This window comes from Lotus japonicus, chromosome 1, assembly GCF_012489685.1.
Source record: "Lotus japonicus ecotype B-129 chromosome 1, LjGifu_v1.2".
Taxonomy (NCBI): Eukaryota; Viridiplantae; Streptophyta; class Magnoliopsida; order Fabales; family Fabaceae; genus Lotus; species Lotus japonicus.
This window is the reverse complement of record NC_080041.1, coordinates 8,706,129-8,719,846: the sequence shown is the minus strand read 5'-3', so window position 1 is coordinate 8,719,846 and position 13,718 is coordinate 8,706,129. Positions and strand designations below refer to the sequence as shown.

The window sequence follows — 13,718 nt, the reverse complement described above, 5'->3', positions numbered from 1 at the left end:
GCATCTAATCCAGAAATCGATCTATAGATAATGTATATGGAAAGGAATTTGTTAAGAGATATCTGCATATTTAAGGTGATCTACGAGTCTCAAAGGATTAATCTCGAAGCTAGCTGATCGACCATAAGAATACCTTAGCCAATAAATAAATAAGAAATGTGATTGAATTAAAGAAAGATGCATGCTTCCACATTGTATTTGGTCAATTACAAAAGTCAAATTCTATGTGGGCCCCTTTCTTCAACATATGGACATGTTAATCAGTTAATGACAGAACAAAACGCGGGAAAATAGCGGTTTATCTTCCATGATTAACACTAAGCTACAACCACTAACACCATTGCACTCTCACATCAAGTTTCTTCCTTTTCTCCATCCAACACTCAACAAACCCACATACAACAATACCCAGATTTTTGTTCTTCCTTATCTTCCTCGAATTTCAAGTTTCACCCCCCACAAATGGAACCAAAATTAACGTTTTCACTTTCGTTCTTGTTAACGTTGTTGTCCCCATTTGCAGAATCAAAGTGCATCAAAGGTTGTGATTTAGCTCTAGCTTCATACTACCAATGGAGTGGTTCAAACCTCACCTATATCTCAAAGATCATGGAGTCTCAGATTCTTTCAAAACCACAAGACATTGTCACCTACAACAAAGGCAAAAGAAACTTTGGTGTTTTCTCCACAAGGGTTAACGTTCCATTTCCTTGTGATTGCATCAATGGTGAGTTTTTGGGTCACACGTTTGAGTACCAGCTTCAGCCAGAGGAGACATACACAACAGTTGCAAGTGAAACGTTTTCCAATTTGACTGTTGATGTGTGGATGCAAGGGTTTAACATTTATCCACCGACCAATATTCCTGATTTTGCTGTGTTGAATGTTACTGTTAATTGTTCTTGTGGGAATAGTGAGGTTTCTAAGGATTATGGGTTGTTTATCACGTATCCGCTTAGAATTGAGGATAGTTTGCAGTCCATTGCGGAAGAGATGAAGCTTGAGGCTGAGTTGCTGCAGAGGTACAATCCTGGTGTGAATTTCAGCCAAGGAAGTGGCCTGGTTTTCATTCCTGGAAAAGGTAAATTCTGCTATCAATTCATTGTGGGGATTCTGTTCTTGCTCTGAGTGCGTGTTTAGACGAGTTTATCTTTCTTCAGAATCAATTCTGTAACACAGAAGCTACCCACATAAGCTTCTTCCTAAAATTGGTTCTGGTTGTAAAGTCAATTATAGAAATATTTTGAGACATGCTCTGAACGTGGTTTTCAATTTGGATATTTTGAGACATGCTCCCTAGAATTGATTTTGACTTTAGAATTAATTTAAGAAAGATTTCCAAACATTTGCACTCAATTTGTTTCAACAAACTGTGAATTTTGAAATGCATGGCTCACAATTTGTTTCTCTTACACTTTCCAGACCAAAATGGTAGCTATGTGCCCTTTCAGCAGAGGTAAATAATTAAATATTCTAACTCTATTGTCCATGTTATTTTACATAAAGTTCCATTATATTTTCATTCTCTGAAAGAACTTTGATTTCATTTCCTCTGCAGCACAGTAGGTTTGTTCTTCTCAATGTCTCAGAGAGTTACTTAATTATTGTCTTCACTGAAGTTTGATATCATCATCAAACCAAAGGTAATATAACGTCAACGGTATTTTCAGCTCATATATAGTTTCTGGATGAGCAGGCTTTTCAGGCGGGGTTATTGCTGGAATATCTGTTGGAGTACTAGTTGGGCTTTTGTTAGTTGCATTTTGTGTGTATACTAAACATCTGCAAAAGAAAAAAGCATTGGAGAAAAAATTGATCTTGGATGATTCCACAGTTAACTCTGCTCAAGTTAGTAATGGTACATAAATTCTACTTATAATTCATCTAAGGTGTTCTTTCCTACTTCCCTTTACAAAGGTCTTTTTGGTAATGATGAATTTATTGAACTTCAGATTCTGGTGGCATTATGATGGACAAATCACGCGAGTTCTCATATAAAGAACTAGCCGATGCCACAAATAACTTTAGCGTGGCTAATAGAATTGGTGAAGGTGGTTTTGGAACAGTTTACTATGCAGATCTGAGTGGCGAGGTTCGTAATCTCATATTAAGTTTCAATTACATGTATATGTACTTAAAAAGAAAGTTTGAATGTTCTTTTAATTTTATGAGGAGTTTTCAATTAATGATTCATCTATCTTGCCGTTTCACATTTTCTTCTTAGCTAATAGTGTCAATGAAATAATTAAACTGGAAGATTTCATAATCCCATTGTAGATGATATTTGGGGTTCTACCAAATATTAGGAGTGGTGCTATGCATGAGTTTGGAGAAAAACTAACCAAAGGATTTTTTCAGATTTAAAAGGCTGATAATCTTGGTAATATGTAATGAAGTAACAGAATAATGCAGTGGTATTCATTAAGAAATATGCATTGTGGAGATGTTAGATAAGTTAATAGAATTTCATTGCTCTGATGTGTTAGACAATACCAGAAGGCAATAATGCGAAACAATCAAGAGCCACTGACAATGTATTTCCAATGCAGAGTTGATGAGAGGAGATGAACTAGAGATATAGGCAGGTGTAGTCAACACTTGCCTACAATATTCTGTACATACAAAATAAATGTAATTACTACAATGTATATTCATTATCAATGTTCCTTTAAATACAAATGCAGATTTTTCATTGAATAGATAATTCCTGCAGCACCACATATTATGCCCATCGTAACATTTATGTTCTTGTACTAAGTAAGCCCTCTCCAATTACACAGAAAACTGCCATCAAGAAGATGAACATGCTCGCATCGAGAGAATTTCTTGCTGAAGTGAAAGTCTTAGCTAATGTTCATCACTTGAACCTGGTAATCTTTTGAACTTACAGCATGTTTTGATTTTAATTTATGTGCCTAATAATAAATAAAAATTGTCTTAAGAATCTGAATTGGAACAATAAAAAACCTTTTTCCTACTTATATGAGAAAGTAGGTGTATATTTAAGATTTTTCTTTTATGTTTGTTTATAGCAAACATCTTTAAGTAATCTGCTTCTGTATGTTTTATGGAGAGTTTGTGCTCTGCTGCCTCTGTCATTACTCTTGTCGCTTTTCAGTGTTTCCTTGCTTTCCTGCACATATAAAATTAGATTCACGTGTCCTATATTTCGTGATTTGCATTAAATATTTAAATTGTTGTTTATAATATCTTCTATTTAATTTCTTTTATTGTCCTGTTGGTGACCGTGTAGGTACGGTTGATTGGATACTGCATTGAGGGTTCTCTCTTCCTTGTATATGAATACATTGACAATGGAAACTTAAAACAAAGTTTGCATGATTTAGGTGAGATAAACCCAAAGCAAATATTTCTAGTGATGGTTTGAATATGTGATTGTAATGGCTTAGTTACGGATCAAGTCAAAATGTTGCAGAAAGAGAGCCTTTGCCATGGTCTACTAGGGTGCAAATTGCTTTGGATTCAGCCAGAGCTCTTGAATACATTCACGAGCATACAGTGCATGTGTATATTCATCGTGACATAAAGTCGGAAAATATTTTACTAGACAATAGCTTCCATGCAAAGGTAGAAATTGTATTTTGGATTCTTATTACTGTATCTGTTATTATGATAATGATCGAACTTGTTGCAGGTTGCAGATTTTGGATTGTCCAAGCTGGTTCAAGTTGGAAATTCGATTGGTTCTTCTGTTAATATGATGAAGGGTACATTTGGTTACATGCCACCAGAGTATGATGAAATCTTTTTACATTCTTAAAGTGATAGCTAACTCTGCCATAGGAGATAGGAGTTGAGATTTTTTGGGAAGTAAAGATTGGAGAGCCTTTTTTAAGGCCAATCAGTTCCTATGATGATATTAGTGCTTCTTTGTTCTCAGCTCCTTGTTTCTCTTTGAAAGTGTTTGAGGGAGCTGCTTTTCATTGTTAGCTGCACACATCTATATTCATCATTTAGAATGTTTTGGATTCTAGCTGAGTGCAATGTGAACAGACTTTCATCCCAAACCATAAAAAGAGTTCCATTAACTTTGTCTTAAAGTGCGTGATAATGCTAGTTTCCACCAGTGTCAATGTATATCCAAACATAGCCTTAGACATAAAAAAAGTGAGTTCGCTTTTCCAAAAGCACAAGATTTAGTGATTCCATTCTCTTATCTACAGATATGCACGTGGTGTTGTCTCTCCTTCTCCCAAAATAGATGTTTATGCCTTTGGAGTTGTTCTTTATGAACTTATTTCTGCTAAAGAAGCTGTAATCAGGGATGGTGCTCAATCTAAGGGCCTCGTAGCATTGGTGATTCTCTTTGCTCCCTCATTTATTTGTTATTTTTAGATCTCATCCTAGTTATTTGACATAAGTAATGACTACTATACAGAATATTCATTACTTTTCTAACAGATTAAGAATGTAATTAATATCATATTACTTTGTAAATTATGTGTATAATTAAGTAAAAGTAAGTGATAATTGATAAAATATTAAGTTACATTATCTAGGATTTCTGAAATGATAAATAAATAGAAACATTCTTTTCTTCTAAAAATGATGCTTAAAAAGAAAGAGATAGTATTATGGTCGACTGAAGAGATAGCATTCTTTTCTTCTGAAGTGTGTTTTTGTTACTTTTTGTGAAGAAAAAATGTCTCACGATGTGTTACTTCCCGTTTTTATTCTTTTTGATCAATAACCAATGGCAATCAGTCTATTATATTTTCCTTCATTTGTATTTTATTAACTTTTTGCTAATATGTCTGCCAGTTTGATGAAGTTTTGGGTAATCAGCTAGATCCTAGGGAAAGTCTTGTAAGTTTGGTGGATCCTAGGCTTCAAGATAACTACTCAATTGACTCAGTTTGCAAGGTAAGCATTTAAGATTTTTGTGCTTCTGATTCCAACAGTAATAAAGATTTGGTCATTTTTCAACTTGCAGATGGCACAACTTGCCAAAGTGTGCACAGAGCGTGATCCAACGGGACGTCCAAGTATGAGATCTGTTATGGTTGCTCTAATGACACTTAGTTCTACAACTCAAAGTTGGGACATTGCATCCTTCTATGAAAATCCAGCTCTTGTAAATCGAATGTCGGGAAGATTGGAGTAGGAATATAGTCTGGAAAGGTCACATGAAGTGTTTTCTTGCAATGTAAGTTTGGGAAAACACTGCAGCATTCCAACAATTATCTAATGCAGTTTGGTTTTCAGTTGAACCCGACTGAAAGCTAACGGATGTCTTGAGTTGCTTTCAAATTTGGTGCCTCATAACGCGAATTCTCGACTTCCAATGTACTGAATGTGGTTTTCAACTGAAAGCCAAACATGGTTGTGTCAAAATTACGCGTCGATAATTAATCCATCACCGAAATTGCTGAAATTGTGTCAAAAGTATTTTCTTATTTTTCAATACAACTGCTTCAGTTAAAGAGAATATCATCTTCTGACATAACTTTAACTACCTGATTTTATTTTTCTTGTAGTATAGTTGATGCATGGTAAACCTTATCTTGTTGAATATCACCGTTGTATACATATTATTATTTTTCCAATTATCACCTGTTCTTATTTAAAACCAACAGTCAAAGTCAAAGTCAATTATCACCTGTTCTTATTTAAAATAACAGTCAAAGTCACATTTTCCTCTTGTAACGAAAATAAAAAATTTAAGTCCACATTTACCCTTTACAAACTGCCATTTTTGTCCACGCATATCTTTTTTTGTCCACGCATATCTTAATTTGAATAATGTTGATTTTCTTTCTCCTAATTTTAATAATACAGTCTAGATAAATAAGTCTAAGGTTAAATTAGTATAAAAATGTGAAAAATATTATATTCTTCAAATTTTGTATTTACATGTTTGGTTTTACATAGAAAATTATTTTCATTTGACTATCTCCAATGCACAATATATATGAATTGCTTATCACAATTTTGTGGGCTCAAAATGTCACATACAATATAAGTAACTCATGAGCAACTCATGCAAATTTCACTCAAACCATGAGTTCATATTTTACATTTGGTTGAATTCTATGATATCTCATAAATTTAATGAACCAGGTTAAGAATGGTTGCTTCTGTTGCTTAAGCAACTAGCCAACTAGAAACCCATGTAGGCATCCTCCAATGGCCACCAAAATTAAGCAACTGTTCTTAAAATAAGAAGTCACTCTAATCAACCCTATTGGAGATGCTTTCAGCTGTCTGCACTTCACCCATGACAAGAGAACAGTGACAGGGAGAGGAAACTATGGTCAAGTTAGGAAATAATTCATTTTTCCTCTCATTTTTCAATTTTTCTTCAAAGCATTTCATTGGTTCAAATCATTTCATTGGTTACTGACATCATTGCCGTTGGCTCTTTCAAATTGAAGTGTGTTGAACCCACTCTCAGACATCCTCAAATTAGGAACTTGAGAGAGCTAGTTCAATTTTGTTCTCATTTTCCAAAATGAAAACTATGGTCTTTTTCATTTTTGCTCTGTGATCCTCTAAACACTTTCAATTTCACAAGAAGCTTTTCTCCTCTATCAAATGGATCTCAAATCCAGATTAACATTTTTCTTCTTGTTGTCATGGGCCTGTATATCATTCAGTGTTGTTGAGTCAATGTGTATAAGTGGTTGTGACTTAGCTCTAGCTTCCTACTACATTTGGATTGGTTCCAATCTGACATATATTTCAAATATTATGGAATCTAGGGTTCTTTCAGAACCTGAAGATATTATCAACTACAACCAAGACCATGTTAGGAACCCAGATGTATTACAGGTTCACACCAGGGTTAACGTTCCATTCCCTTGTGATTGTATCAATGGCGAGTTTTTAGGTCATATATTTCTGCATGAGTTTCATGAAGGGGACACCTATCCATCCGTTGCAGGCACGGTCTTTTCCAATTTGACCACCGATGCGTGGTTGCAAAGCACGAACATTTATGGACCAACCTCGATTCCTGTTTTAGCGAAGGTTGATGTCACGGTTAACTGTTCCTGTGGGGACATCAAGGTTTCCAAGGATTATGGGTTGTTCATCACATACCCACTTAGAGCTGAGGATACTTTGGAGTCCATTGCAGAAGAGGCGAAGCTTCAACCGCACTTGCTGCAGAGGTACAACCCGGGTGTGGATTTCAGCCGCGGAAATGGTCTGGTTTTTATTCCGGGGAAGGGTAAATTACTAAATTCTTCATTTGCAGCCGTTGCTTGGTCCTTTGATGATAAAGATTTTGCTTACTCTAAAATTGGTTTTCTATTTATTTGAAAATTGAAAGGGCACTTAATTTAGGATTTGGGTAAACAACTTGATTAAGCACGTTGATGTTGCATAAGTTCTTAAGATCAAATCACTGTCAACCAATTATATTTCAAATATATATGCTAGTTATATTTCATTGTCAAAATTCTGTAACAAAATTTGAGTGGTGATTATTGACAAAATACATCTACAGCAACTCAACAACTACAGAATCACATAAGAATAACTTTTTCTTTTTTTAACTTTGCAGATGAAAATGGAGTTTATGTTCCCTTGCACATTAGGTAAATTTTGTGGTGTTGTCTTTCATGCTGAATGCTTACAACAGTCGATATTGATTTATGTTTTGTTAATTGGTTCTTACTTTATAAATTAATTTTTCCTTTCCCTCTTGCAGAAAAGCAGGTTCGCCTTCTAATTTAACAGAGAATTGGTTTTGTGGTCACTGTTTTCAGCATGTTGCATAAGTACAAGAATTGAAAGAAAACCAGTGCGTCTCTGAGCTTAAATTCTTAAATTTCTTTCCATATAAGCAGGTCTAGCTAGGGTAGTTGCAGGAGTATCCATAGGAGGTACATGTGGGCTTCTGTTATTTGCACTTTGTATATATATGAGATACTTTCGGAAGAAGGAAGGAGAAGAGGCTAAATTTCCACCAAAAGAATCTATGGAGCCTTCAATTCAAGATGATAGTAAAAGTATGTTTTTCATGCTCAAGTAAACCCCATAACTTCTAGATATGGGTGAACATAACTGCTCTGAACAGTCATGTGTACTTGAAACTTTTCACAGTTCATCCTGCTGCCAATGGAAGTGCTGGCTTTAAATATATTATGATGGATAGATCATCAGAGTTTTCATATGAAGAACTTGCCAATGCCACAAATGACTTCAATTTGGCTAATAAAATTGGTCAAGGTGGTTTCGGAGAGGTCTACTATGCTGAGCTGAGAGGCGAGGTTTGTATTCTCATGCGTTGTTAGTGTTAGTTTAGTTACATGTATTTGAAAGAAAAGTTGCATATTTTAGATTTGATGAGGAGGTTTGAAAATGCTGACTTTTGGCCTAAGTACCCGTAAAAGGTTCAAACAGGAAGATAACAATAACTCTTTCTGGATGATATATGCCATTGTACCAAATACGGTAGAGGTTTTATGAACTAGAATTTGAAGTGATTTTTTTTTTAAGTTGTTCTACCAAGCACAGTTGCGTGAATATATTTATCTTACAATACTGGCATTATAATTGAGAATTTAACTATAATATGTAATCTAAAGATAAATGTGAAGACCAGATAAGTCGGTAGAATTTGTTTTCAGTCTGTTGCATGTTTAGCCAATACTTTCTTGGTAACAAAATATTACTCAGTCTAGAAAGAACTAGTGAGAAAGGATTAAGGGCCACTTCCAATGTGTAGAAAGGCCAAATAGGATGAGAGGAGATGAACTGGAGATTTATGAAGGTCGAAGTCCACATTCACTAACACTTTATTTTGCTTACAAAATTGACCTAATTATTACAGTACATTGTTTAACTATGTTCCTTTTAACCTCAAACTACATATGAATAAAAAAATTTCTCTGAATAGATTCTTCCAGCAGCACATATACGTTAATTATTAGACACTTGGGATATATCAGCCATTGTTTCTTGTTTGTAACCTTTCCATGTGCCCATTTTAATTTTTTGTTCACTTATTAAGTGAGCTCTCGTCAATTAAACAGAAAGTTGCTATCAAGAAGATGAAGATCCAAGCATCACGGGAATTTCTTGCTGAATTGAAAGTCTTAACAAGTGTTCATCACCTGAACTTGGTAAGATTCAAACTCAAAGCATAATTTGTTTTAGCTTTTATTTTCCCATAAATACATATATATATACATACATACACACATATATATATATATATATATATGTAATTGTTGCTTTTTGACCAGAACGAGTGAATCCTTAAATTCTCGTCCCCAATGTTTTTAAGGGTCGTCAAATTAGTTGCTAAACAAAATAGTAATAGGGTCGTCAAATTAGTTGCTAGTTCATGTTTGCGGATGAAGGAGGGCAAATATGAAGTGAACTCTATTGCCACTCTTATTAGTCTGAGGACTGATTTGATGATCATCATAAATGTTGGGATGAACTTAGGATTCATTCTAACTGAGTAGATTAAAATATGAGAAGGGAAACCTAGTGCATAATGAAACTCTCGCCATGGAGATAGTTGGACTCATTGTGGGTCTGTCGTTGGCAAATGACGGAGGTTTATTCTTTGAAAGATTGTTGATTACTTTATCAATGGAGGACGTTACTCCCCACCCTTCCCAATCACACCTAGGGTAGGGATACTGAAAATGCAACATAAATTCTTTGTTTTTTTCATAATTTTTTGACCAAGTAAATTAAGAAATTGTTTAAAATGTGCCAATATCTTTAGCTGTTAGGCTTAATTACATATTTTATCCTCATAATTCCAGGAATGTGTGGTTTTTTCCCTATAGTTTAAATTGCTCCAAACCCAGTTACATTCCTCTATTTGCAAAGTCGAACAAATTTGAACCAAATGTTATTTTATCATCCAATCAGTCTTTTCTCCTGTTTTTGCATTTGTAGTCTCATTTCCATAAATTGAGTTTTTTTCTTCCATATATTCTATTGCTGAAACTTAGTGTCATAAATTGATGACCGTGAAGGTACGCTTGATTGGATATTGCGTTGAGAGATCTCTCTTTCTTGTCTACGAATACATGGACAATGGAAATTTAAGCCAACATTTACGCGAGTCAGGTGGGATACGCACGTGACAAATATCTACTTCCGTTATATGGTGTGGTGCATTTATTTTATGTAAAATGACTTAATGATCTAGTAAAACGGATTGCAGAGAGAGAACTGATGACATGGTCTACCAGGTTGCAAATTGCACTGGATGTAGCGAGAGGCCTTGAATACATTCATGACTATACAGTGCCTGTGTATATCCACCGGGACATTAAACCAGATAATATTTTATTAAATAAAAACTTCAATGCCAAGGTACAATATGTCTGAATATTTGTGAAAGCTTCTTACTATCTCTTTTTTCTTGGAATAATTCTGGAAGATCCTATATTATTCCTTTTACAGGTTGCAGATTTTGGGCTAACCAAGCTGACTGACATAGAAAGTTCTGCAATTAACACTGATCATATGGCAGGCACATTTGGTTACATGCCGCCAGAGTATGATGAACTCTGTTTGTCTTTTTATGTGGTAGCTGCTATCTTAGGCCTTAGCTATAGGATATAGAATTTGATTTTGGAGTCTTGATACCAAGGAGCCAAGTACCCTGTTCATGTCGAGCTAATAGATATAAACTCTGATATATGTTTGTTACTGATCTCTCTATCTTGAGATTGATTGATGCACACAAGTAAATGCACAAAAACACCAATAAGGGGCATTCAGATATGTAAATAAAATATGATGCACTCAAAATTGTGAATTCTTCTTTAATAATCATATGCGAATCTTGTTGACTTAGTGGATTCCATGCTCTGTCCAGTGTGGAGGGATATACCTCAGCAATTGCTCTTTTATTTTCCCTTTTATTTCTAAATTTAAATTGTATTTATTTATGAATATTGAGAAGTATGTGTAACTATTAGTCCACTTCCTAAGTTTAATTAAGTTATTCTATATGCAGAAATGCACTTGGACGTGTTTCTCGCAAGATAGATGTTTATGCATTTGGAGTTGTTCTTTATGAATTAATTTCTGCCAAAGAAGCTGTGGTCGAGATAAAGGAGTCATCTACAGAGCTCAAAAGCCTTGAAATTAAGACTGATGAACCTAGTGTTGAGTTTAAGAGCCTTGTAGCTTTGGTAATTTTCATGTCCCTAAACAATTTTTGAAATTTAAATGACAGCATAGTGATTGTAGATAAAATAACTAGGAGCTATATTTTCATATATTATTTTTCAACTTTCTGTGGGTATGTGTGGCAGTTTGATGAAGTTATTGACCATGAGGGGAATCCCATTGAAGGTCTTAGAAAACTGGTGGATCCGAGGCTTGGAGAGAACTACTCAATTGATTCCATTCGTGAGGTATTGGTTATTGTAAAGTGTATATTGTTAAGTTTCACATTAACTAGAGATATGATTAAATAATTCGTAGAGCAATCCTCACTCTTGAGATGGTTTTTGGGATAGAGTTAGACTTCAATCAAATATATATAATTAATTTTACCATCGCAGTCAAGTTTTGTCTATTTTTCCACTGGCAGATGGCTCAACTTGCCAAAGCTTGCACAGACCGAGATCCAAAACAACGTCCACCAATGAGATCTGTTGTGGTTGTTCTAATGGCTTTAAATTCTGCTACTGATGATAGGATGAGTCATGCTGAGGTTAATTCAAGCAGAGCAGGCGCATTGAGTCCCACTGTGGAGTCATTGTGAAAGTTAATTCCATTCGATTCTACACTAGTTGTAAAATTGTATGTGTTAGATATCTTTTATTTATGGTTATTAGGCAACCCAAACACCTAAATAGGGAAGTGATAAGGCGCATGACCCAACAGTTGCGACTCAACGGGTGCGACCCAACAGATGTGTCTGTTGTGTCTTATGAACAGTTATTAGGCCTGAGCAGATGTGACTGTTAGGGGTAGTCATGTCTGAACAGATGCGACTCTTGGGAATAGTTGTGACTGTTAGAAATTGGTATATTCAATTGTTATAAATAGGGGGAAAATCTGATTATGGAAGGCATTCAGAAAAATTCAGGGAATTGTTATTGTGGAGAGACAGGCTCTCGAAATCCTGAGAGGAGAGATAGGCTCTCAAAAACCTGAGTTTGTAATTTATAAAATTTTATTTCATCTTCCGGTTCTTATCAATTAGTATCACAGCCTTCCACCATGTCTCTCAACTCCGACCATACCATCCGGATGGCCTGGCGTTGGTTTCGCCGTCGCCTGCGACTCCATTGACAAGAGAAGCATAAGTGAGTAAAAGAGTGTTCCCTTCTTCTTATGCTCCTCTTGTGCCCTTCTTGAGCAAAAGGAAGGAAACACTCTTGTACAGTTGACTCACTTATGCTCCTCTTGTACATGTTGTACCTTTCCTTTAGCTCCCCTTGGCAGGAAGTATCAGAATCCTCTTTCCTACTTTAGATATATAAAATAATCTTCATGGTATACCTTTTTGTTGTTTGATTATTGATTATGTCATGAATATTGTGCAACTTTTTGCATGCTCACATGAGGTGCTAGCATAAATCCAACGTTCTTCCACTTCGGGTCCCATCTCCACCTTCAATCGCTCTGCACTTGATTGTCCTCTGAACTGCACTCGCGCTCAGACGACAATGGCGGCGTTCAGTTTATCGATAAAGACGTTCTTTGCGGAGACCGGTAGATAGATCTAATTGCCATTATTCCTGCAGCCAAGAGATTGATTTAATTACTGCTGCAGAGGATCAGATTCGGAAAAGCATCCCTTAATTTTATACGGTTCCAAACGATTTAGGAGCCAATATTAGTTCTGACTCATATCGCAGCTAATGCCTAGCTAAATCTCGGCAAATGTCATAGCTAATCCTCAGCAAGTGTCACAGCTAATCTATTTATATATAGGAATTGAGAAGCGCGCAATCTAACGCCGCCAACTCATTTTCTTTATTCTAAGCCAAACTTGCCACGTCAGATTTAAGAGTGATGTGTCCTAATTTCTCTTTGCCTTTGTTTGAAGTTCTACAGCATAAACCCCATTTTATTCTCACCATTTTACTACGTTTCTATTCCTTCCTTCTTCTCGTGCGCCGTTTCATTCCGGTTAGATCGTTTCATTTTATTTTGTGCATATGGGCCTTGCGTTTCCATGTGTACATCTACTACCCATCCAATTCCCAATTCTAAAAGACTCATCCATCTATTACCCACAAGAGCTTCCCCTTCAATTCCCAACCCTTTTCCTTATTCCTCCATTATCTTATTTCCATTTTGCATCCTTCGAAATCTCCACTCCAAATTTCATCTAACTTATTACTGGGTACTCGAATGTAATTTTTTTTTTAAAAAGAATAGGCTTATGATAGTGTGATTTTTCAAATTTTCAGAGTCTTTTCGATTGCTCGATAAACCGGAAGAAAAGGGAAAACATGTCTTATTATTAGGATGAACACTTTCTTATCAGGTACAACCTTTTGTCCTTTTTAGTTCTAATCATTTGATCCGTTCTCAATTTTTTTTATTCTTTTATCTTTTACACTGCTAAGTAAATGTCTGTTTAAATTTTGTTAAAGCTGCAAATGTGAGTTTTTATCAATATTTTTTATTATTACTAATATTGTTTCCTTCTGGACTCTCCAGAATCTATTTCTATTTCTATTCTCTCCAAAAGTGACCCCTAAGTACTACTTCACACTCACAGGGCATGCTTTAATGTTCAGATAAAGGTAACA

The 13,718-nt window shown here is 35.3% G+C and overlaps 2 protein-coding genes across 2 annotated transcripts; both read left to right on the top strand.

The window, feature by feature from the left end:
- Positions 1-303: 303 nt before the first annotated feature.
- On the top strand, positions 304-5,945 carry LOC130733452 (lysM domain receptor-like kinase 3). Its single transcript, XM_057585624.1, has 12 exons — positions 304-1,081; positions 1,423-1,456; positions 1,559-1,566; positions 1,697-1,858; positions 1,953-2,092; positions 2,781-2,870; positions 3,254-3,347; positions 3,437-3,588; positions 3,656-3,753; positions 4,185-4,317; positions 4,783-4,884; positions 4,955-5,945. The coding sequence occupies exons 1-12, from the start codon at positions 463-465 to the stop codon at positions 5,123-5,125; spliced, it is 1,803 nt and encodes a 600-aa protein (XP_057441607.1). The 5' UTR covers positions 304-462; the 3' UTR covers positions 5,126-5,945.
- Positions 5,946-6,200: 255 nt separating this feature from the next.
- On the top strand, positions 6,201-12,175 carry LOC130733451 (lysM domain receptor-like kinase 3). The gene is made up of 12 exons (XM_057585623.1): positions 6,201-7,192; positions 7,529-7,562; positions 7,676-7,683; positions 7,815-7,976; positions 8,071-8,237; positions 9,003-9,092; positions 9,966-10,059; positions 10,157-10,308; positions 10,399-10,493; positions 10,958-11,135; positions 11,259-11,360; positions 11,540-12,175. Exons 1-12 carry the CDS (start codon positions 6,556-6,558, stop codon positions 11,711-11,713), a joined length of 1,893 nt encoding a protein of 630 aa, XP_057441606.1. The 5' UTR covers positions 6,201-6,555; the 3' UTR covers positions 11,714-12,175.
- Positions 12,176-13,718: the final 1,543 nt, after the last annotated feature.